Source organism: Dreissena polymorpha, chromosome 4 (genome assembly GCF_020536995.1).
Source record: "Dreissena polymorpha isolate Duluth1 chromosome 4, UMN_Dpol_1.0, whole genome shotgun sequence".
In the NCBI taxonomy this organism is placed as follows: Eukaryota; Metazoa; Mollusca; class Bivalvia; order Myida; family Dreissenidae; genus Dreissena; species Dreissena polymorpha.
The window spans coordinates 116551315-116578017 of record NC_068358.1 but is presented as its reverse complement, the minus strand read 5'-3'; the positions used below and the strand labels follow the sequence as shown (position 1 = coordinate 116578017).

At 36.2% G+C, this 26703-nt stretch overlaps 2 protein-coding genes across 6 annotated transcripts in view; both read right to left on the bottom strand.

Annotated features, from left to right (window-relative positions):
• LOC127879420 (alpha-1,3-mannosyl-glycoprotein 4-beta-N-acetylglucosaminyltransferase B-like) overlaps nt 1-26703 on the bottom strand; it is a 90534-nt gene that overhangs the window by 53281 nt on the left and 10550 nt on the right. For 2 of the 5 annotated variants that reach the window (XM_052426234.1, XM_052426236.1), the window contains 3 exons: nt 15103-16330; nt 7765-7930; nt 7253-7419 (listed from right to left, as the gene is read on the bottom strand). In XM_052426234.1, coding sequence (XP_052282194.1) covers nt 7253-7419; nt 7765-7930; nt 15103-15199 — 430 coding nt within the window. In that variant the 5' untranslated portion in view covers nt 15200-16330. The other 3 variants (XM_052426233.1, XM_052426235.1, XM_052426238.1) reach the window with 3 other exon arrangements.
• Nucleotides 1008-4882, bottom strand: LOC127879422 (uncharacterized). Its single transcript, XM_052426239.1, has 3 exons — nt 4286-4882; nt 1960-3850; nt 1008-1722 (listed from the first exon to the last, which is right to left on the bottom strand). The coding sequence occupies exons 2-3, from the start codon at nt 3104-3106 to the stop codon at nt 1490-1492; spliced, it is 1380 nt and encodes a 459-aa protein (XP_052282199.1). The 5' UTR covers nt 3107-3850; nt 4286-4882; the 3' UTR covers nt 1008-1489.

Sequence of the window (26703 nt, the reverse complement as noted above, 5' to 3'; positions counted from 1 at the left end):
ATTTATCTCAACTACATACAAAGTTATGGTAATTTGAATCTTCGGAAAAATGGCCATTTTGGTGAATTTTTTCCCTATAATAAGCTTTTAAGTTGCTCGTCGATTCGCGGACCCGCTTTAAATGATAATTTGTTTCTTTTTTCTGTATAATTTTTTCTATACATGGTATCAAATTGAAATTTGACATACTGATGGCATTTTTCCTGTAGATTACAATAAAAGCATTATTTTGATGATCAGAAATAAATATAGTACCCTAATTTTCATTCAAAAAATGTTAATTTTGTTGTTTTTTTCATAACCTAAATTGTTGTAAAGGATAACACCACAACATGCACTTTTAAACAGTGAAAATCTTTAATAAGTCAATACCAGTTACCACATTCAACAAATAAACAGCAATAATGTCAAGTGCTTACATATGGAACATCTCAATACATGTATTTCAATACAAACACACTCATGCTACACACAATTTACTTTTATTTAGCAAAGTATCTCATTTTTCAAAAGTAGGTGCTTTTGTACAGTTCGTACGATTCCTGATAGCTCTCGTGTTCGGAAAACATCCATTGTCTTCCACCCTTTAAACAGTCAGGAACCATCCCAAAGTCTAAAATAAATTCTACATTCACAGTTTGGATGTCCTGTCGCACTGGCCAAACAAACACTCCCTTTTCCTTACATGATGTCATGAATTTCACTTTTACTATATTTTCTTCTTTTTTTACAGTACAACCTGGGTACCAGTTGTCATGATAGGCAACAATCACATAATCAGTCTCTTTAATGTTTTCTGTCTGAACTTTTTCAGGACACCACCTTTCCACATCTTCACATTCATCATTTTCATCAGTTTCTACTACTTTTTTCTTTTTGTACTGCCTAGGTTTTTTGCTCACTTCATTTATCATATTCTCCGAAATTTCACTATAAACACGTTTCTCCTGATTGCGGTGTTTAATCTTCAATTCCTTACCCCCCTTCCTTGCCTTTTTCCACAACGCTACTTTTTCTTTTTTAGTCATACCATCATACCATCTTTTCATCTGCTCACGATTTCTTTTCAGCAGGTGAACAGATGTGTGATGATGGAGAGACGCATTGGGGCGTCTTTTCTGTGAACTGTCTAGATCGCCAAAATGATGTTCGCATGTAGAGTGGGCAAACTTTGTCCTGTCTAGGTCACTTTTACTTGTTGCACCACTGAACTGTCCACCAGGCAGAAAGTCACACAGTTGCTTTTCGATGCACTTTATCATGGATTTTGCAATGCACTGGATGGTACCTAAGGCGTCATTATTGTCTGGTTTAATATTTTTGTGAATTTCAACCAGGTATCTTTCTTTCTGGGCGATGTCATACTCTGTCTGCCAAAATTCTGTTCCATTTAAAAGTTTTTCAGGATTATCCTTAATCTCACACAGGAACTTGTGCAGTGACTGTACATGGGGATAAAGTTCCAGATATGGCACACTTCCTGATGTGATTAATTGCCAAAAGGACCAGTCACATGGACATACATCAAGCCGGTTGCAGCTAACAATGTTGCTATCCTTGTGCAGTGCAAATCAGCAGATACGGCCTGAATTTTTCTGTTCGGTTTTTTTACCGTTTTAATGACAGTCAGGAACTCTTGTCGATGGACTAAGATTTCAGCTGCCGTCTGAAAGAGGCAGTTGAACCGGTTGTCGCGGTAGTTCCCGATTGTTGACTTGATTCCTGGAACAAAATGATTAATGAAATATTTTTGGCCCCAAATTGCATGTCATTTTAATAATAAATGATATTATGGTTGCAGAATATATTTTTTTACTTTATAAATATGGAGTAACAATTTTAAGATTTGTATTGTTAAAAGTATTGAAGTGTTGAAACTACCAACTAATAATTTTAATATTGTCAATTCAGTTTTCAAGATTTGTGTACGCATTTTATAGTGGGGGTTTACATATTTACCATTGTCCCTGCAGTAGGCCTCCCATCTGTCACGCAGTCCATAATGTTCCCCGGCAGGTCCGAAGGTGTCTGCAGTGGTTCGCACAACACGCTCAATCACTGTCCCCCCTTTAGACCAGAATTTAAATGCTGGCAATGAGTCACGACCAAGGGGGCCACCTACTTCACTCAGTTCCTTTTCAAGTAATTTAATGTCTGTACAAACATATCTGTGAAACCCGAGCAGCACATGCGCCATGCAATGGAAGTTTTTTACACTTTTCACTTCTGTTTCAGAACTGCAATTTTTCAACAAGTCATCTCTCCATTTGTTCAGCAGTTTATCAGCCAACTTTTCATTTGAGGCTCTATCACTCATGGTGAATGCCAGTTTTGCCAGTGATGAGACAATAAAGTCTTCTGACGAATTTCCATTTAATGATCCTAATTCGCTTAATTGTTCTTTTGTTACATTTTGAATAGTTTGCGCGGTTTCATTGGCTATGCGTGTAAACCCTAAACTAGCAATTTCTCCATTGTCTAGTGTAATGGATGTGTCAACAATTTTTTGTTTTCTTCGGGTCGTTCCATCTCTACCTAGACCCCAGCTTTGACTGTTTTCCAACTTTTCTGCCAAAAAAGACTTTGCGATGAACTGTCCTTCATCTACAATTCTTTGTACAGATGTGCTGTTTGGCAATGCCCCTTTCGCAAAACACTTGTCAAAAATTGTCTCACTTACAACAGAAATCACTGGACTTATTTTGTCAGTCGCTACCTCTAAGCCAGCAAGCTGGATAACGCACATTCTGAAATATTCACTGTATGTGTTATTCGATTTACTTATTACGTCTGTATAGTCCTTTGTCTCTTTTAGTTTGTGGTGAAAGTCCTCAATCAGCAGATCATTTTCCTCGGCTATTAATGTTAGTCGTTCTAATTTCTGTCTCAAGTCTGCATTTTGTTTTACTAATTGAATTGCGGTCACTTTTTCGTCGGAAGTCTTTAACTTCTTAATTTTCTTTCGTAAACTGCTGTTTGACTTTTGAGCCAATCTCTTTTTTTTAATTTCAGTTCTCAGTTGCATGTTTGCAAGCTCATTGTCACGTTTTAGATTCTTAACACTTTCAACTGACTCAACAAGCAAACAGTTTTCATTTCGAAGCATTTCAATTGTTTCTCTAGCAGTCTGAAGCTTTTTGGCCTGTTTGCGCACAAGCTTCTGTGCATCACGAAGAGACTTTCGGTTCAGTTTTGCAGCTTCGTCTCTTTTGTTAATGTTTTTCACTGAATAATGCCCAATACGCTGTTTGCACTCATTTAATTTTAACTTCTCTGTAGCTATTTGTTCTTCAACTTTTCTAAATTTTTTCTCATTTTCTGACACATGTACTTTTGAAAATTCAATTGCTTGGTGTCATTTCCACATTCATCCCCATCGCCAATGTCTATTTGAGTTCCTTCAGTTTGAGGCCCTTCCTCGTTCAACACAGCACATATTTGCTCACAGCCTTGAGCAACTTGCACTGACTCACCAATGGCTTTAACAGTTTTCTTATTTACACACACATTGAAGTCTTTTCTTAGTAATTGTTCAACTGTTTGAAAACCAGGAACTTTCTTTTTACTTACTAACTTCTTTTTACAGTCAAGAACACTGGTTACTTTTGAAGTCAGTGTTGATGGGGACACATTCTTACAGTCATCGTTTAGCAGGCACAGCACTTCTACAAAATGTTTTAATGTATAACCATTCTTCTTCGTGAAGTTGAATATTTCAACGACAATGCCATTTGTCAAAGTAATGGATTTTTCATGTTTCTTGGTTATGATGGAGTTGCAGCAGACTCCCACTTCCTTGCAGAAGGGACCTGGATACTCCATCACTACTCAGACAACTTTATCGTAGCCACTGAAAAAATAACAAGACATATCAAATATATATTTACTATTAAAATGCATATAAATTTTTTATTTTTTTTTGTCGTTATCCTTCATTATTTGACAGCTTTGCAAAATCGCGAAAAATGGTACGAACAAGACGAATACAATTTTAATTTCGTACCCAATTAAAACAATCAATATTTTGACGTAAATACTTTTAGAAAAATGCATTTATTGATCTGCTTTGATTCAATTAGTTATTATCAACCATTTTAATGCGTTTTTTTGATGTATGCATGTTACGGGACTGAAATATTTATTGAAATAACGCTTGTTTTTCGTGTCAAAAAGCGAACTTTTGCTGCGAAGTTTCCCATCGATTCGGAAAGCTGGTTTTAATATTTATATAATATTTTTTAAACATAATTCAAACACAAATATATCGAAAATGACCATAACAAACCTTTTCTGTAGAGTTTAAGCGAGTATGGTTTAATTCATTTCGATTTTCACAAACGATACCGATTAGCGTAGCAAAACAAATATGGCGACTCCCTCTGCAGGTCGACCGAGGTCAACTGTATAAATGCGCGTCTTTGTTTAAAGATGCGGGTACCTAATTCTCATTTGCGGAAAATAATTTTTGTATCAAAATTTAAGTTAGACTTTCTAGTTTTTATAACTATGTTCAAAATTTTGTTCGGACCATCGGAAGTAATTTTATTCATCGTCAAAGTCAGGTACTATTTTCTCGGCGTAGGTTGGTCCTATGTAAATTTTGAATGCATTGTAGTAAAGTTCATTCAGTCGTGAACAAGATGACGTCAATCTCATAAATATTCATGATGTGTACAATATCCGCATTTGAATTGTAAACACACACATGTTTATGCAAGTAGTCCGAAAGTCGGCATTACGCGATAGCGATATTTCTGCCCTGAATTTGTTCAATTAACAACATATTTACTTATCATCCTGAAATAATAATAAAATGAATTTTATATGAATAGAAAGATAAAACATTTTTCTTTTAATAACTTTTTATTATTTTGATTTATATAATAAAATAATGGTTTTATTGATCATTTAGTAAGAGTGGTATTGGTTTTTTCCGCTTGTCTCCCATTGAACTGATAAGGAATCGGCTTTTATGGGGGTTGCTACTACTACTACTACTACTACTACTACTATAATATTGTTATCAATACGACCTGGTTTATATGCATTTATTGGCGAATGACAACACAACACAGCTATACATTAGGTATTGACACAGATCCGTTTATAACACTGTCTTGTGGCTTGAACCCCTTCATCTACTTTATATTGGAGTTAAAGTGTATGTTTTTTATTTAATAAAATTTTAAGCGCTGAAACTATTTCAATCAGGTTTTGATCACACATTTTCTTCTTTCAATTTCGTTAATATTCTTAGATCCGCCGCACATTTGCGGTATGCCTTCACATCCCTTAACACAATACACAAAATGGCTAATAATGTTGTAAACATTAACAATTAGCTATAATCCGTAATATTCTACAAAACAATGTCAGATGTTTTCTATACAGCTTTACTGCATTAGCGTTTTACAGGAAACGTCACGTGTTACTTAAGTACACAGTATACTGTGAAACCATTTATTTTCGTCGGCACAAAATTTCGCCCTTTTCCAAAAAATGACTATTTCGTCCACTCTTAAATTCGTCCATTTCTGGTTTTGAAAAACAACAACAAAAAAGTCCGATTTGTTTGTAATACATGTAATACGCGGTTGCGAAAAAATCGTGCTGGGGAAAGAGAGGTGACACTTGGTAGTCACTTGCAGGAGGTGGGCCTTGTTTGGCATATGCCAATTAACAAGTCTGTTAATTTAGGGGAAAGTAACTGTCCCTTATTATTTTATGTCATTGACACGTTCTTTGTTATGATTAGCGGATAAGTGGGACTGAATAATCGTTAACGAGTGTTTTAAACAACGAAGCCAATTGCCAATTAGTCTTTTTCTATTTCAATCAAGGACAACCAAACACAAATCAATATGTTCTTTATTAATTTGTAATAAAAGCGCAGACTATATTTAAGTCAGGTGTTGTTCACACATCGTCATATTTTAATTGCGTTTAATAGTATTGTCTTTAATCCGGATTCGCCGCGTGTTGGCTGTATAATCTGCAACACCCATAAAATCACAATAGACACAATGGGTAATAAAGTTGTTAACAATTAGCGCTAATCAACACTATTATACCTAAACCAAGTCGACGCATTCGATAAAGCCTTATTGCATTCGCGTTTTACAGGAAATGTCAGTTGTCAGTACACTGTATAATGAACACCCATTTGTGTCAAAACCGGATTTAACTTGAGTGTGAATAGTCGACTGTTTCATGTTCTTTGTATCAATACCATCTGTGTATCTGTATTATAAGTATACCAGTCAACAAACAAGGTGCGCGCTTCCGCATATGGGTATTCGGACGTTCAAAAAATTGACCTACGGTTTAGCGTTCACGCCGTCGAACGCATTAAGCAATATAACTCGTTTTTTTTTCACTATTTCTTTATTTGCAAAAAATACTAGTGGCTTATAACTTACCATGCAATCTTTTTTTCTCGTATTTTGCGAGTGTGCGAGTGTTAATTTCGAGCCCTGTGTATATGCGTGGATTACGCTGGATTTAATTGCCTCATGCCTACGGTAATTCAGTCTTATTTGTTTCAAATATGGGACATGATTGTTCGTTAGGATCTTGAATTCGTCCATCGGTCGAAGGACGAAAAAGGCGAAAATTAGTGTCGGACGAAAATTAATGGTTTCACAGTAATTTACTCCACTACATGTATGTATAACAAACGGATTTATCTTGATCGCGAAAAAGAGAGTATGTATATATGAATAACGTAAGATATTACTATATTTCATGCCTATGGTAATTCAGTCTTAATTTTGTTTAAACATTAAACATAATTATTAGTTGAGAACTTAAGTTTTTTTAATGGTCTACTGACAAAATATACACAAATTATGTTTGGCAACTAATAAAGGTTTCACAGTATATTATTAGTCAATATCTAGTTAAACGTGAATCTCAAAATTCGTCATGTAATTATGTCAATTTATCTTGCATGTCTCCTTAACAGATGAGCCCTGATGTATACTGTTTTTATTCACCTTTTTTCAGTTATTTTCTAGTAAAATGTTTCCCACCTCAGGTCAATCTTCTACTAGTATAGCCCCTAACTTTATCTTATTTGAATGATTTAGTAGTGAACACTAATGAATTACCTATCAATATCTCCAAAAGAAAAAACAAAAACAAGTATCTTAACTATAAAACATGCCTTTGAGGAAAAAATGTTGATTTATTAAGAGATTATAGCATGACTAAATTAATTAGTATAGTGTTACCAGAATACCAAATACCGTACCTCCAAATCTATTATTGGAGAGTTTGTAGACTGGTTTCAGACTCTCAGGGTGGCCAGTCAGGTGAGGAAGGTAGGTGAAGATGCTGGGAAGGTGGAGGGATGCCAACTGGTCACTGAAATTCTGACCCTGCTCATTAACCAGGTTGGAAAAAGGGCCTGAATCAGTCCTATGAAGGTTAAAAAGAGAATCGAGTTAGTAGGAGTCAATTTCAGATATAAAATTAGTTATGCATGTGCAGTGTTTTAACAACTGTATGGCAAGAAATCATTTAAAACATGTAACCAAATATAATAAAAATTTGTAACATGAGGTAACCGTGGCATAGTAGATATGAAGTCTGTCTAGCAACCATAAGGTCTTGGGTTCTATCCAAACTGTGGGAGCGTTCTGTACATCTCCTCTAAAGACACCAAGTACTGGTTCTACCCAGAAAACCGACTTTAGAGCGTTTCAATAAGCCTTTGATGCAATGGAGCTAAAATAAATAGGTTAAAACTAAACTAACATTTACCCATTGCGCACTGTGGAGTTGTTGGTGACCAATCCGACCAAGAAATTGAACTGGTTACGCAGCATCTGCAGGTCTGTGAACCTCTGTCTGCTGGTCTGCTCCGCCATCTCCAGCCGCGCCTGCATCTCCAGGTACTTGTCCTCAACACGGCCATCTGTGGGAACGTCTGAGTTGTCATGGAAACAGGAATTCATTATATATATATTGACTACATAGTGGTCATATGCATAACTGTGGCTACAGGTATGGTACACAGGCTTGGCAAAATTGGTAAAAATCTGCCGGTCATCCGGACAGGCAGTTCAGAAAATGTGCCGGTCCGGAGAAAATTTAGCCGGACCAAAAACAACAACAACAAAACTATGTACATTAATATAAACCCTTTATTTTAGCTCAACAAGCCACTGCCAGTGCTTTATCCTAATAAGATAACAGTTTTTTGGTGTTAATCAATTCGTCATAATAGTTAGAACAATCTTCTTCAATTTCCATATTTTCTTCAGTGTCACACAGTTTTTTGAAGTTAGGGATTATAACAACGTAAACTAAAGCAAGAAGAAGTATCGAAAATAAAATTGCGAATAACGGACACTAACTTGTACAATGCAAAATGATAACATTTTAGGAGACCTATGACGAGTGCATGTTATAAAGATATCACTAGAACATTGTTTATATTTAATAAACAACCTTTTAAAAGCTATGTTCATAAAGAAATTCATATTTTAATGTCTATATCTACTCGAAAAATATGTCAAAGCTATCAAGATCTTTTTTGTTAGAACGCAGTTACCGATTTTGCGACTGAGTTCGAAGTAGGTGTTGTGTAACCAACTTATTGCAAACATCAAAACAATAAGCAATTTCATTTTCATAATGTAGTAAGGGGTTTGCTCTTCAAATTTTCAACTTTGAAAAACCAAGAGGGCCTGAAAGGCCCAAAGTCGCTCACCTGAGATTCAAAGGAACTGACCTGTTCTGTGCAGCCCAAGATGTCATTAGAACAAAATGTTCTTAACAACTTTCATGACTAGTGAACACCCTGGCAGCCACATTTTTCAACAGACCAAAACCATTTCCATACACGTCCAAGATATCATTTAAACAAATATACTGACAAAGTTTCATGAAGATTCATAAGTCCATATAAGGAAAAATGCCCCGCCCACTGGTGGTCATGTTTTTCACGCAACTGGAACCAATTTCGAACTTGTCCAAAATATCATTGGGACAAATCTTCTGACAAAGTTTCATGATGATCGTACAATAAATATGGCTTCTAGAGTGAACAGTATAGCCATATAAGGAAAATGCCACGCCCCCTTGGCGGCCATGTTTTCCCACCAACCGGAACCATTTTCGAACTCATCCAAGATATCATTGGGACAATTCATCTGTCCAAGTTTCATGATGATCGGACAATATCAATTGTGGCCTCTAGAATGTTAACAAGGTTTTACTAAAGCATGATATATAGCCATATTAGGGAAAATGCCCCGCCCCCTGGTGGCCATGTTTTTTAAGCAACCGAAAACCATTTTCGAACTCATCCAAGATATCATAAGGACAAATCTTCTGACCAAGTTTCATTAAGATAGGAAAATAAGTGTGGCCTCTAGAGTGTTAACAAGGTTTTACTATAGCCATATAAGGAAAAATGCCCCGCCCCCTGGCGGCCATGTTTTTCAACCAACCAGCATCATTTTTGAACTCGTCCACTACAATTTTTTAAGAATTCCACTCTCAAATGTAAGCTAATTTGGATAAGAGATCAACTATTTCCTTTGAACCAACTTTAAGCATTATATTATTAATTTTTTTTGGTTAAAAATGTGATTTATGTTTCATAACAAACAAGAGATGTGTTTGTCAGAAATATAATGCCCCCTACTGCGCTGCTTTGATTTTTTTATACTATTATATCCCTTTCAAAAATATTACTTCCCTTGTAAAAATGATCTGTCTGCCAAATGATTAATAGAAATTATCTCCATTTAAAGCTTCTTACTTCCCTTGGATTATTTTTTACCTTTGACCTTGAAGGATGACCTTGACCTTTCACCACTCAAAATGTGTAGCTTCATGAGATACACATGGATGCCAAATGTCAAGTTGCTATCTTCAATATTGCAAAAGTTATGGCCAATGTTAAAGTTTTGGGACGGACGCACAGACGTACTGACGGTTCAACTGCTATATGTGACCCTACCAGGGGCATAAAAACAATATTGGCATGTAATCATGCCTATAATTAAATAGTTATTCCCCTTTTATTTTGATATTCCCCCATCAGAGCCACGCCTGCTTTCACCAAAAGGTAATCAAAGCGCTGAAGGCACTGAAGTTATTCGCTGTTGTATAATCTTAGACACAACTCCAGGGTTCGACATTAACTTTTTTTACATCAAGACCATGGGACCAACTCCTCTTAAAATGTACTAGCCCGAATCTGATGTCTTCTAGACCGATAAATGACATAGCAAATAAACACAATTGTGTCATGTAACTGTTTAATCAGGATCTATCAGTAAATAATCAGTGAACATGAGAAAGTTATTTTGATGCATAGAATTAATCAATAAAATAAAACTATTTTTTTTTGCTTTTCTTCGTCAAATTCTTGCCATGGGAACTGACTTAATTTTCCATAGGATAAAGTTGACGTTTTCGTTTTTCTTCATATTTATGTTTCCTGTCAGTTTAACGTTGGATTCTTTTTTTATGTTATTTGTCGGACGAAATCCGAACTTGAACTAAGCCTTTCTTTACATTACATTATCTTGTCTGCAATGCAAAAATGTTTACATGATTGATGATACTGATTTTTCGATTGAAGTCGTAAAAACATGCTGTAAAGTTTTACGACACTGCAGAAAATAATTAATATTCAGGACAACTTGACCAATGGAAAAAAGCAATTCCTGTGAGAAGCTCTCCTTCGCGTCTAAAAATAGCGATGAATCATGTGAATGCTCTGCGTTTATTTATATACGCTAGTTCTGTTCTGATGTAAATAATGGATACGAGAGTAATTTTACACATTAAGGAAAAGGGTATTCACAGCAGTTAGTTATAGTTTTATGAATCAGTATACTTTTTTTATGTACGACCATTATGACAAGCTAGCCTGCGGTTTTACTAGCCTGACCACTGATCTTACTAGACAATGTCTGTTGGACGTGCCTTAGTGTCGAACCCTGAACTCAGTTTTCAAAATTATGTTATAGCTTTTAATATCGCAAGTTTGAAATGAACACACCCTATACAAATTTATAAAGAGTGTGTCTTAAAGCACAGGTTGAGATGTGTTTGTTTTTTCAAATCATTAATAAAAACAAGGGCTGTTTGTAAAACATGCATGCCCCCCATATGGGCTGTCAGTTGTAGTGGCAGCCATTGTGTGAATACGTTTTTTGTCACTGTTACCTTGACCTTTGACCTAGAGACCTGAAAATAAATAGGGGTCATCTGCCAGTCATGACTAATGTAAGCATTCTTGAGTTATCCTCCGGAAACCATGTTACTATATCGAGTCATGTGACCTTGACCTTTGACCTAGTGACCTGAAAATCAATAGGGGTCATCTGCCAGTAATTATCAATGTACCCAGGGAATAATCTACATGCATGTCCAGCATCTATGACGCACAAATATCGAAATCTATGACGCACAAATATCGAAATAAACGCATAGTTTTAATATATGTGCGTCCACTCAGACGCATTGCTGAAACAAATCCGTTAACGCATACGCGAATCACGATAAGTACGAACCATCTTGGGTATGAGTCAAAAGTGTAGTGATGAATGCTGAGTTTGACCGAATGAGGCTTGAAGACTGCAACAAGTCTTTTGATTGGCTCTAGTCGAGCCGCTGCTTTATAATACAAACCAATTAGAATCGAGCTTTTAAATAGAGTGTTTTATGATATTGTCTAGAGTCCCCGGATGACAACCTGCTTTAACTTTTTGTAACTTAGTCATAAATAATACAGAAAAAATGCCTCCGAAATCAGGTGTTAAAACAAACAACTCTAAACTTTAATAACGGTAGGTCAACGGCTCGGAATTCGGACGTTAACAATAATATTTTCAAGCTCGCAATTTGGATGTTAACAATAATATTATCATTGATTTGAATCAAGTTGAAATGTTGTAACAGGTTTCATTCATGTAACAGATAATGTTATAGCCTATTTGAAGGCAAACAAGATAGTGATAACCCTGAATTTGTTTTTTTGGTTTCAACATGCAGGGCTTTCCTTTGACCCGAGCTCCCGGGTTTTGACGCTTGAAAATTACAGAAGACCCCTTTTTGACTCTTGAGAAAATTACGTCATGCGTCACATTTGACCCGGGGGAATATACCGACTTGCGTCAACGAGATCAAAAGTTGTTCAGACTAAGTAATAATTGGCTCGGGGCGGAGTATCTCATTTAGTACACGCTAATCGTTAACGCCCGTTTCCAATCATCGAAGCACAAGTCCACCCAGTAGGCGGAGTTTGGTTAATTAAGAAATCTAGTGTTGACCAATTAAAACACTGCTGGTTCGATGACGCGTGTATTAACTTTCCATTATTTATCATAGCGTTTGTTATCAGCTGTTTGCGGAAAAGACGTGTATTATACCCACCTAGTTGCAATAATCCAACTCCCAGCTATTGACCCTCTGAGCTGTACGTATGTACTCATAAAAGCTCAGAGCATTTAAGAAACTATAAACCCACCAAAACAGAATGGACTCATCCGCGTCAGTTTTAATAATATTCAATATAAAATAATAACATCCATATCCACATAACACCGTAAAGCATATTTTGAGATATTTCCAGAGTATGGCAGAATGTATTTCCAAAGCTGAATGCACCCATCACTGTTTCGCTTCATGATTGCTCAGTTCAAAGACGCGCGAAAGTTATGCTGGCATATGTACTGTCTACAACGTCAAATTACACGCTTTGCATCAAAGTTGCTAAAAATAACTATAGAACCGATACAACTGGCCTTGTGGCAAAGTGACAATTTTTGCATGAGCTAATTGATTACAAAATACATGTAGGCGTAATAATTGACCGTTTGATAAGGCATAGAAAACGGCGTGTTTGTCGCACATCTTCCGTGAAGATGGCACATGAAATAATTAAAGGGCATCAGAATTTTTGATGGGATTAAATACGGAGGCACCTTTATCGGCAAGTAGAAATAATTTCCTTTTATAGTTTACCGATTTATATAGGCTATTGTGTTTAGGTACCACCCATATGTTGTTGTTTTTTTTGTGATAGCCAGCGGAAATGTTTTTTTTTCACATTTTGTATTTCATTCTTAATTTAATAGCCACGCGAAACGGTCAAACAAAGTTATTGGATAAAGTGTAATTGTGCAAAGTGTAATTGTGCTAGTGCATTCGGAAAATGTTGCAGAGAAACCTTTTCGAATTCGGAATCGGTAGTAACTCTGAAAGTGTGTGTGCCAACGACAAAGCGTACTTTAGATCTAAATGACAGTGCTCCTAACACCCTCAAACGTGCGAAAGAAGAACATATGACATATTACTCTGCTGTATACATGAAGTTAATGTTGTATTAGAATACATGTTTTGTATTTATTAATCATTGAAATATTGTGTTTAAATGCATAGTGTTGTAGTGACAGTAAAATGTAAGAAATAAATGTTAACATACATGTATCTTTTTATTTGTTGCTTTTTATATATTATCTCAGTAATTTGCTTAAATTGCAAAAAATCATTGACTCTCCTGCGTTATTATTAGGACTCTCAGAAGTTTGATTTTGACTCTTGAAAATATGGTCCCAAGAGTCCTTGACTCTTGAGATTTGAGGTCTAAGGAAAGCCCTGAACATGTCTTTGAGATAATGATTATTAAAAGTTTAATGCAAAATATAGTTATTGAGCTAGTGTGATTTAGACTCATTTTCTTCACTACTTGGTATCTTTCAAAATTTGGGACCCATTCTTTTTCAAGGTGGACTCATTAATTTTGGCCTGGGACTAATTGGTCTAAAATCTGCGAGTTCAGGGACCCATAGATAGTAAGTTCTAGATTATTTCCTGTGTACCTATGAAGTTTCATGATCCTAGGTGTAAGCATTCTTGAGTTATCATCCTGAAACCATTTTACTGTTTCAAGTCATTGTGACCTTGACCTTTGACCTAGTGACCTGAAAATCATTAGGGGTCATCTGCCAGTCATGATCAATGTTCCTATGAAGTTTCATGATCCTAGGCGTAAGCATTCTCGAGTTATCATCCGGAAACCATTTTACTGTTTCGAGTCACAGTGACCTTGACCTTTGACCTAGTGACCTTGAAAATCAATAGGGGTCATCTGCCAGTCATGATCAATGTACCTATGAAGTTTCATGATTCTAGGCGTAAGCATTCTTGAGTTATCATCGGGAAACCATTTTACTGTTTAGAGTCACTGTGACCTTGACCTTTGACCTAGTGACCTGAAAATCAATAGGGGTCATTTGCCAGTCATGATCAATGTACCTATGAAGTTTCATAATCCTAGGCGCGAGCATTCTTGAGTTATCATCTGGAAACCATTTTACTATTTCGAGTCACTGTGACCTTGACCTTTGACCTAGTGACCAGAAAATCAATAGGGGTCATCTGCCAGTTATGATCAATGTACCTATGAAGTTTCATGATCCTAGGACTAAGCGTTCTTGAGTTATCATCCGGAAGCCATCTGGTGGACAGACCAACCGACCAACGGACCGACCGACGTTTGCAAAACAATATACCCCCTCTTCTTCGAAGGGGGGCATAAAAATAATTTAAGCTTCATTTTGGGAAAACAGGGCTTAATGCATATGCATAAATTGTCATCCCAGTACCAGAGACTGTGTACCAGAGACTGTCTTTAAACGAAAAACACCATAAAATCAGAAAGTGTCGTCCTTGATTAGCTTGTACGCATTGCACAGGCTAATCAGTGTGCACAGGCTAATCTTATTTGACATGCATTAAGCCCCGTTTTCCCTGAAGGCAGCCAATATGTACAGATTTCAATGATAAACACTAGACTGGCCAATGTCGTCTTACAAGCTGTTAAACACTATTGATCAAATACACACACTGCAGTAGTAGAGCAGACGCTCCTAGCATTTGTCGTCTGCATAATTTAACTGCAGGTAGGGCAGACAGGCATTGGTTATCGTTCCTAGCGTAGCTTACAGCAGACTGACGTGCAGTTATCGTTCCTAGCATAGCTTAAGCAGACTGAATTTCAAAACTACCTCTCTACATTAGTCGTGAGCTAACGCTCACAACTAAAAATTGGGCAGAAATATTATGTTTTCATACCTTGTTTAGAGACAGATATCATCCAAAGAAAAATGAAGCTGCATGCAACAATGCCACTGATCACTAAATTCTTTAAATTGGCACGCATTCTACCCATCTGTCCTTCAAATCCACTCTTTATTTCACAGGAAAAAAAGTGAAATCACTCTTTAATATCATCAAATATGATTTGCGCCGGTCTATTTTCTTCTTGGTAAAGCAATTCAATCATTTCCACTCAACATTAACACAATGTTAAAATAAATATCTGTAGCAATTATTGATTGTATTCTAGCAATAAAACATCAGCAACAGTAAGTGATACATTAACTTGAAGCTTATGCACTTCTTTAAAGAGGCTCCAATTTTAGTCAGTTCCACCATGTTTGAACACTGGCTGAGGCATAAATGACAGCCCGCACTATAACACTGCCACCTTAAGCTGATCACCTTGTCACAAAATTTCTATACACTGCTGCACAAATGGCAATCATATTGCCTGACCTATTTATATTGACTGCCTGACATTTCCTCAAACAAACATTTAGTTCATTATTGTTTTCCGTAACAGTAATTCATAAACACTGATCAATGTAAATACTTTTCACTTTGCAAGTTGGTAAATATTTGCAATACTATCACAGTCTGTTGATCTCCTATTTCAAATTCTTAAAAGGTAATTCTATCTCCCGGTAATTTAAGAGGATTGGTTCTTCATTAGAAACCAACTAGATATTCCCTCTGCACATGACAACCTCAATGTTTTCGTATGATTCTTCATATCATTTTCACATTTTCACAGCAAGCAGCAGGAAAATAATGCAGCCTTTGAAGGTTTTTTTTAATATGAAAATTTCTAATAGGTTACAAAGAGATTAATCCACTGATCTCACAGTCCAGCTTAAGTTGTCTAATTGAATATTTTTCTAAAACAGGATATATCATACTTATAATGAGATGCAGTTTACTACCTAATTTACATAACCATAAAGAAAACAGGTTGTCTTTTTAAAAAAATCCTCTTGATGAACTCGTGAATAAAACCAAACACCTTGGACCTATGGAGTTGTAAGTTATTGGAACTGTTTCACACCCTTTTTTGGTCTGTGTTTGTTATTGGACCTGTTTTACACCCTTTTTGATCTGTGTTCGTGATATGTTGACAGGAACTGCTTTGCTTCCAATGATTTCTTTCAGCTGCTCTTGTGACATTAAATTATGACCACGCCATGCTGCCAGTAATTTCTGCCTGAAATGAGAGAATAGACTGTCACCATTCATTTGTATGTAAATGTTGCCGCAGCAGTTCTGATATGTCAAATAAGAAATATTGGGTGCAACACAACACCAATAGGTGTCGCTGATATTGGAATAAAATAACTGATCAAATGCAATTGTACTGAAACATTACATATATTTTTTTTTCCATATTTGAACAAATCTCCGAAAGGGAACTTAAAAGCATAAGCATAAATCACTTCCCTGATAAGACACACATTTTGCCCATGCATTAAGCTCCATTTTCCCAAAGCGCAATTCATTTATATCATTGCAAAATAGCTCTTCCATACAAATAATGCAAAATCATTTTTTTAAACAAGAGCATGCACATAAACAGGATGATATTTACATAAAGCTTCAGTTTTCAATTTGCACAATACCAGCCCTCCTACCTCTTGATAAATCTCAACTGTCTGATAACAAAATAGCCCATTAAGTGCAATGAGTAAATAAGATAACCAGGGGTGTAGCTTGGCCTAAATAATAGGCTGAATTTTAGGTGATTGGACCTCTGCCGAAAATGTATTCTGTCCTTAAGTGTCACTTGCGTGTTTTTGCATATACTAAAAAAACAGGACGTGTTTGTGAAACACAATGTCCCCCTATATGACGTTTGACCTTGTAGGATGACCTTGACCTTGACCCTTCACCACTCAAAATGTGCAGCTCCATGAGATACACATGCATTTCAAATATAAAATTGCTAGCTTCAATATTGCAGAAGTGACATTACATGAGCAATTTTGACCCATATATTTGACCTTGAAGGATGACCTTGACCTTTCAACACTAAAAAAGTGCAGCTCCATGAGATACACATGCATGCCAAATATCAAGTTGTTATCTTCAATATTGCAAAAGTATTCATAAAATTAGCGATTTTGGCCACATATATTTGACCTCTGACCTTGAAGGATGACCTTGACCTTTCACCACTGAAAATGTGCAGCTCCATGAGATACACATGCATGCCAAATATCAAGTTGCTATCTCCAATATTGCAAAAGTACTCATAAAATGAGCGATTTTGGCCACATATATTTGACATCTGACCTTGAAGGATGACCTTGACCTAGACCTTTCACCACTCAAATTGTGCAGCTCCATGAGATACACATGCATGCCAAATATCAAGTTGCTATCTTGAATATTTAAATACTGCAAAAGTGTACATTAAATGAGCGATTTCGACCCATATATTTGACCTTTGACCTTGAAGGATGACCTTGACCTTTCACCACTCAAAATGTGCAGCTCCATGAGATACATATGTATGCCAAATATCAAGTTCGTATCTTCAATATTGCAAAAGTTATTGCAAATGTTAAAGTTGGCGCAAACCAACCAACCAACCAACCAACCAACCAACAGACCAACCAACCAACAGACCAACCAACAGACAGGGCAAAAACAATATGTCCCCCACTACTATAGTGGGGGACATAAAAAGAGTTTCTTGTTCATAAGTATAATTACAATTTATTACTGGTTGCTCAGTATGATTTATGTCATTTTATTTTTCTGATGACACAATGACACTGCATGTCACACATTTATCTTATCAAGAACCCATTAAATCAGATGAAAGCTCATGAAATCCAACTCCATATATAGGTATTTTAATTTCTGGTTCGCTACAAAGGGTTGTCTTTATCAATTAATTTCACCTTTAATTTGGTTGTTGTGTAAGTAGATGTGAACAGTGCCCCTTGCACACACATGGAATTATGTGCATTAAGCTTTTTAAATGAGAAAACCCACGTCTTACTCTAAACGTAGATCATGATGTCACTATCTTATGTCAGTATTCCCACGTCCTGATTTTACCTGACTTACATCAAATCTTTAAATAGAATGATATCACCAGTGAATTGACTGTATTCATCTGACAATTTACAAATGGAATTCTTCAACATTGTTACTGTCAATATCAAATTCACATTTGCATTTACCAAAATTACTATATGTCTTTCGGATATTCTAATTTTTCGGACACCCTTGTCTTTTACCAGAATAATATTTTTTGGAATGAACCATTAAAAATGCACTATTGGGTGAATAACTACCGATATGTACATGTACATGTATACCAATTAAAAAACAATGGTTTCACCTAACAGCCTTAAGTGACATATACATAAAAGTAATTCATACTATGTGACATGGAATTTTACAACACATGCTATTATTCGTTGCAAAAATAACAATGCTATACATATTGCATACCCATATCCTATTGCATACCCATATCCTATCGCCAATGCAATAGTTTTTGTTGAGTCTCTTATTTTCCTAACTGCTGTTTTTCTTTCTTTGAATTTTCAGACACCGGATTTTTTTTCCCCATATATTTTCGTACATGAAATATATTAATTATTTTAAGTGTCAGAAAACTTAGAGTAAGTCATTTGTGTTTGAGGAAGATCTTTTTTTTTTGCCTTGTATCCATGTTACATGTTCCTATTATTTATATTATATTTTCTGATAAAAATATTTACATAACTATTAACAAACAACAAAATAATCCATTGTATAACTTTAAATATAACATAATAGTGAATAGTGGTGGTGGGGGGGAGGGGGGGGAGGGGCATTATCAAACCTTATTTTATTTGGGGACTGTTAAGTCATGTGCTGTGCTATGTTTTCTGTATTTTATATAATCCATATATACAAATATAAGACAGTCAGTTCTAGCAAATACATGCAACATCAACATTAACAAGATGTGTTTGTGAAACACAATGTCCCCCTTTATGATGTTTGACATTGTAGGATGACCTTGACCTTGTGAAGGATGACCTTGACCTTTCACCACTCAAAATGTGCAGCTCCATGAGATACACATGCATGCCAAATATCAAGTTGCTATCTTCAATATTGCAAAAGTATTCATAAAATAAGCGATTTGGGCCACATATATTTGACCTCTGACCTTGAAGGATGACCTTGACCTTGACCTTTCACCACTCAAAATGAGCAGCTCCATGAGATGCACATGCATGCCAAATATCAAGTTGCTATCTTCAATATTGCAAAAGTATTCATAAAATGAGCGATTTTGGCCACATATAATTGACCTCTGACCTTGAAGGATGACCTTGACCTTTCACCACTCAAAATGTGCAGCTCCATGAGATACACATGCATGCCAAATATCAAGTTGCTATCTTCAATATTGCAAAAGTATTCATAAAATGAGCGATTTTGGCCACATATATTTGACCTCTGACCTTGAAGGATGACCTTGACCTTTCACCACTCAAAATGTGCAGCTTCATGAGATACACATGCATGCCAAATATGAAGTTGCTATCTTCAATATAGCAAAAGTTATTGCAAAATGTTAAAGTTGGCGCAAACAGACAGACAGACCAACAGACAGACAGGGCAAAAACAATATGTCCCCCACTACTATAGTGGGGGACATAAAAATTGTTTATTTCCTCATCAATGCAATAAAACTCATTTTTGTAGTTATTAAGATGCATGTGATGATGAATTATAACTGCACTGTGTGATTATTTTACAACAAATATATTAACTATTTCAGTGCTGGAACCGAATTTTGAATGCCTTTGCAAACAGTTTAGAACCAGATAAGACACCACAGAACGTGGCGTCTCATCAGGATCCAAAATGTTTGCTATTCTTATAGTATTCTTTGAAAAAAAAATCGAAGAAAATGCTAATTTTAGAAATTCACCAGACGACATTTTAGCAGACGACAAATTTCCCAGCATGGAAAGGGTTTATTGCAGTGTTTTCTACAGGCTATCTAATGGTCCCTTGCCCAGGTGCTTGAATTTCGAATTCAGAGACTGGGGGGCACATGAACTTTTTCAATCAGTGCATTTTTGCAGTTACTGCAAATGGCCATTCTAAAGATCAAAGCTACTGCCCAAATAATATTGAAAGCCGATTGACGATCCTCGCTCTGTCAATTACATGTATCGCTTTACACAAGGAAAACCCGCCTAAAAGCAGAACGTCATTGTATCGGACAATCAATATTGACCAATGAGAGCGCACCCTTTATTAGCAACAGCACTTGTAGGCATGCAATACCTGCAGTTTATATCATGCAGCATCTCGTGATGTACATGTTACTGCCATTTTAGTGTTTTTAATCTTCCAAATGTTAATGTAAACATGACGTTAACAAATTCTAGCTTTAAACAAACAGTGCTTTATTAGTATTAGGATAAGTATAGTAAGGCGGGACGAGCAGACGTGTTTTTTGGAGCTCTGACAAAACTTGGATTACTTTGATAATTTCTACAGGAAAACTATCATTTTAGTATCGAAATAAAGGATATAATGTGAACTATCCATCAGTGTAAAAATGCTATTGAAATGACAGGAAGAAAAAGGAAAGATAAGAAGAAAAGAAGTGAAAGTAATGAGAATTTTGAAGATAGCAAACGTATAAATACGCAAAATTCGCCTGGGGGGCTTGGATCAATCAGCAAGGTACTGGCAGAAGCAAACTCAGTCCTATACCTCGAAGGGATTAGCGTGAGCGCAAGTATCGCATTTGACGTGCTGAGTTGTGTGAGCGATAGTGACACCAACGAAGAAGGGATTAACGAAGGATTTTAAGGGAACACAATTCACACATCCAACGTGCAAAGTAGTGTGAGCGTCGTTAAGCAGCACCAAAGCATTGTTTGCAAATTTTCATTCTTCGGCGACAGCAACAAGTTTGCGGAAGTAGCAAGAACCTCCGAGGAACGCCGTTCTATGTTACGGAACAATTCCCACCGGAAGTCGCGGCAAAAGGACGGCGTCTCTTCAGAAGAGTTAAAGAGGAAAAGCAGGTGGGAAAACAGGCGTGGGTGTCATATGACACTTTGTACGTTGACCGCAGGCCAATAAAGGACTCGTAGGAGGGACTGGATGGACTTAAGCGTGTAGTCTGGAACTGCAACGGATTGAGCGCAGCCAAACGAGAGGATCCAGATTTCCTTGCCATTGTATCACAGTATGACCTAATTATTTTTTTAGAATCATGGACATGTAAAGCAAGCAAACTTGAACTATCAGGATACGATTGCCACAATTTTTATAGGAAATATAGACATAGGCAAGCTAAGCGCAACAGTGGCGGTATAGTAGTATATACACGCAATAGCATAACCAGTGGCATATCGGTTGTTACAAATATTCATGATACAATAATATGGCTTAAACTAGATAAATCGTTTTTTAACAATAACGAAGATATATTTATTGCAGCGGTATATATATGGGGTAGTGATTCTCTGATGGCCAACTTGATAGATACGAACCTGTGCGAAAGTCTCGGTAACGATATTAACCATTTCCAATCGTTGGGTACAGTTACATGTATGTTAGCTGGGGATTTTAACGCTAGAACAGCGTGTAAAAGTGATGCTATTCTTTCCGATGCATATATATATATACGATATTGACCCCGACTTCTATTTAGCTGATAGCACGTTACCAAGATTTTCAATGGACAAGGGAAGTAACTCTCAAGGAAATAGTTTACTTGATTTATGCAAGGCCACGACACTGAGAATCGCTAACGGTAGATTGGGCTCTGATTTTATCATTGGTAAATATACATGTTTTAATACTCATGGCGCAAGTGTCATCGATTACCTGTTATAAGTGAACATCATTTTAATACCGTAGATAACTTCTTTGTTAACGATTTTAACAATTTCAGTGATCATGTTGTCTTTCAATGTAATATGCAACATGCGAGTTACAGTAGAAGAACCATATATATGTTAGTATGTTAAATGGCGGGATGATGAAAAACAGCATTTCCGAGAGGGATTAATAAACAGGGCTCCGGATTTTAACGATCTAATCCAAAGCCATATCAAACAAAGCGAAACAAAATATTGACACCATTGTAAAAAATTTCACCAATATTGTAAAATATGTTGCTGACCCATTATTTATCAAGCACGTTAAAAAATATCCACAATTTGATCGACACACTATATCGGATAGCTATAAATGGTTTGACCAAGAATGTAGAGAAGCGAAACGATCATATAAAGATGCATTGTATATATATAACAGCTCACATAGTGATACAGATAGAGTAAAAATGTGTCAATTAAAACGTACAAAAAATAAACGTAAGGCGTACAATCTCAGACACTGTAAACAATTCGAAGATCTTAAACGGCACAAACCCAAGGACTTTTGGAAGTACTTTAGATCACACAATCCATCAGGTTGTACTAGCAACACGTCACTAAATGACTTTAAGAATCATTTCCAGCAAATGTTTTCAAAGAAAATTTTAATGATAATGCTAACGCAGAAGATTTTAATTCAAACCATGACTTCGACAATTTTGACAACGTATATGGGGACCTTGATAACCAAATAGCGTATAGTGAAGTAATTAAAGCTATTGCCGTCTTAAAGAAATGTAAATCACCTGGCATACCGGTAGATAAATTGCTTAACAAATATTTTATAGAAGCCTGTGATATTTTGGCGGGTTACATTACAACGATTTTTAACATTATTTTCAATACAGGCAAATTCCCGTTATCTTGGACTGATGGGATTATAATCCCTATACATAAGAAGGGTGATAAATCCGACCCTAGTAATCATAGAGGCATCACCTTATTAAGTAACTTCGCAAAGTTGTTTACATGTGTACTCAACCAGCGAATAACGACATGGTGTGAAATAAACAATGTTATATCTGACGCGCAGTTTGGGTTTAGAAAAGGCAGGTCAACAATAGATGCGGTTTTCATACTCCATTCAATTATTCAAAAATATGTTAATATGAATAAACGATTGTATTGTTGTTTCATAGATATGAAACGTTGTTTTGATTCTATATATTTAAATGCACTGTGGTTAAAGTTATACAAGTCCAATTTGGACGGCAAAATGCTGCACATAATACGCAATATGTACCAGTCGGTCAAAGCATGTGTTAGACATTGTAACACATACTCGGAGTATATTAATAGTCTATCGACCGTTTATATGAATATTTCAATACCTGGGGTTTGCTAGTTAACATTCCAAAAACCAAAATTATTGTTTTCCGCAAACGCGGAGCTATCAAACGTAATGAGCGGTGGGTATATGGTAACGAAAACATAGACATTGTGTAACAACGGTGTTGTGTTACGGAATTGTTCTTTGTTAAATGAGATGATTTCCAGAGCAATGTTCTTTCAGATTTTGTTTGTTGGTTTAATTTGAAGTAAAAACTTATTTTGGTTGTGAGAGGTAGGAGAGGAAGCCGGACTGCAACACCAAAATGAAACACATTTATTCAAACTAGTATTAAGCAGTCTTACAATCATTCATACATAAATCAAACATACAGTTTATCATATATACAACTACATTGGCCATGATTGGGAAGTAGTCAATTTAGTAAAAGCTACTCGCTTTTAAAGTAAATATTAATTTACTAAACTGTTACAATCAACATAATTATAAAAATGATATAAATTATAAGTATTCATATTATTGCATAGAAAAGTAATACATTTCAGACTTAAAAGTAAACCATTAAACAAGGGCTGTTTGTAAAACATGCATGCCCCCCATATGGGCTGTCCATTGTAGTGGCAGCCATTGTGTGAATACGTTTTTTGTCACTGTGACCTTGACCTTTGACCTAGTGACCTGAAAATCAATAGGGGTCATCTGCGAGTCACGATCAATGTACCTATGAAGTGTCATGATCCTAGGCAAAAGCATTCTTGAGTAATCATCCGAAAATCATTTTACTATTTCGGGTCACCGTGACCTTGACCTTTGACCTTGTGACCTCAAAATCAATAGGGGTCATCTGCGAGTCTTGATCAATCTACCTGTGAAGTTTCATGATCCTAGGCATATGCGTTCTTGAGTTATCATCCGAAAACCATTTTACTATTTCGGGTCACCGTGACCTTGACCTTTGACCTAGTGACCTGAAAATCAATAGGGGTCATCTGCAAGTCATGATCAATCTACGCATGAAGTTTCATGATCCTAGGCGTATGCATTCTTGAGTTATCATCCGGAAACCATTTTACTATTTCGGGTCACCGTGACCTTGACCTTTGACCTAGTGACCTCAAAATCAATAGGGGTCATCTTCGAGTCATGATCAATCTACCCATGAATTTTCATGATCCTAGGCGTATGCGTTCTTGAGTTATCATTCAAAAACCATTTTACTATTTCGGGTCACCATGACCTTGACCTTTGACCTAGTGACCTCAAAATCAATAGGGGTCATCTGCGAGTCATGATCAATGTACCTATGAAGTTTCATGATCCTAGGCCCAAGCGTTCTTGAGTTATCGTCTGACAACCACCTGGTGGACGGACCGACAGACCGACCGACTGACCGGAGCAAAGCAATATACCCCCTCTTCTTCGAAGGGGGGCATAATAAAATAAATCAAAGAAACTCCAGGGCTCCGCCGTGAGGGCGACGTGGGCGACATCTTCGCCCGGGACATAATAATGTCGCCCTTAAATTACATGAAGGAGAAGTTGACTTCGCCTTCTTTTTTTTTACAACATCGAAGTTTTTTTTTCTCAACTTTTTCATCTAAAAATTCTCTATTTTCACATGTCATAAAGTCATCAATGACGCTTGTTATGTAATCAGTTTATTATCACAGCAAATGATCGACTGCTGTGAAAGCTTATCCAGGCAACTAGCATACATGGGCATTCACTCCAAACAATAACGGTTTAGATCAAAAGATCATAGCGAGTGTCATATCGCCGACAGTTTGTATAGTTCTCTGTTCTGCAAGCCCAATTAGTACACGCCTTGCAGGCGGAGTTAAGCGGTACATTAAGATCGATAGTTACCAATAAGAACGCGCGCATTATATATACATATGCAATAGTTTACCTGAGCGATGAAATGACGTCGTTATAGACATGTATTTACGCTCAAAAAAGTTTACACGCGCAACACATTCCCAACAGTAAATATGAATACGATTTATTCTAGTATGTTCTACTGTTTACTTGTTTCGTGTTTCAAAACTCTTTAACACTAATTATCCAGTCGATGTGCATTTTATTTTGTCAGACATTAATTCATAACCATATAAACGAAAACTAACAACCTACCCGTGCAAACTGTAGTGCTAATTTCCATAATTTTATCTACCGTATCCATACGTAAACGACTTTATTTTATATCCCGCAACCTCTTTGCGCGTGATGTAAGTTGTCTAATGGTTACGTGATAATTGATTGACCATTCGATAATTACATGTTTTTGACAGACGGCATGGTTAAAGAAAGTCGGAAAAAATATTAAAGAAAAACAAAATTGATCAAAGGTCTATTAATTACGTAGATCCACTACTGTAAAAGTCCAGCGAGTTTTGTCAGTTTGTTAATCCACCGATAATTACGAGTAACACCCATCTTATATAAACTGGAATCACAGTTCATTTTTATACTAACAAGTCCTAATACCGGTACTACACAATAGACACTGAGAAAACACATTTCCTCGATTAGATATAAATTATCAGAGTAGAATAAAAATTGCTACGTCATGACTCATGACCTAGGACATTGCACATGGCAGATGTATTGTAACATTAAACCCGCGTTCAATTCAAAGCTTGCGATTCAATTTACAAGTAGACTAATGGTGATTCAATAATGGAGAAAGCATTAACTGGATTTAACAAACATGTACATGTAATAAGGTTTGTTAAACCAGATTAAAACAATGACAATTTGGTTTAGTAAATGAAACAGGTAAGGCATTTTCAAGTGTACATATTTCGGATATGTATACAATTCGGATAAACAGTAATAGATATACTATATGCAATCTTTAGGTCTTTGGTCCCATGCATTAAGGATGTGTTTTGTTAAGACTCGTTTTTACATGTACCACAATTTGGTGATTTCATGACGCGAAGAATTCCCAATGGCATTGGTACCCGACCTGTTCCCAATTGGGTGAAAAAATCACTGACTAATTATCATGTATTGATACATTATGATGTAAATAGGGTTTGGATTGTCATTGCATTATTAAAGTACTGTTTATTTTTATGATGCACATGGAAATCACAAGTTTTATTTGTATGAATTGATTTGTGTGAGTTAATATGTAAGGATTTATTGAATTTGAAAATAGTATTTGTTTGTCATTGATGATGATACTAAGGCTTGGTATAATGAGGGGTATAAAACAAGCGAAGATTTTATTAAACGCCGAACAGAAATCACTTCTCCTTCTAGTGGCCTCATTTCTCCCTAATTTCAGCTCAGGGAGAAGTCACTTCTCCCTTAAGTTTGAACCTAGGCTGAGCCCTGGAAAGTAAATATGGTTTCTTACCT

Coding starts and splice junctions, on each gene's coding strand:
- LOC127879422 (XM_052426239.1), bottom strand. CDS start 3,106: ATGCTTCGAAATGAAAACTGTTTGCTTGTTGAGTCAGTTGAAAGTGTT. Junction 1,723..1,959: donor GGCCTACTGCAGGGACAATG/GTAAATATGTAA, acceptor ATTTTGTTCCAG/GAATCAAGTCAACAATCGGG.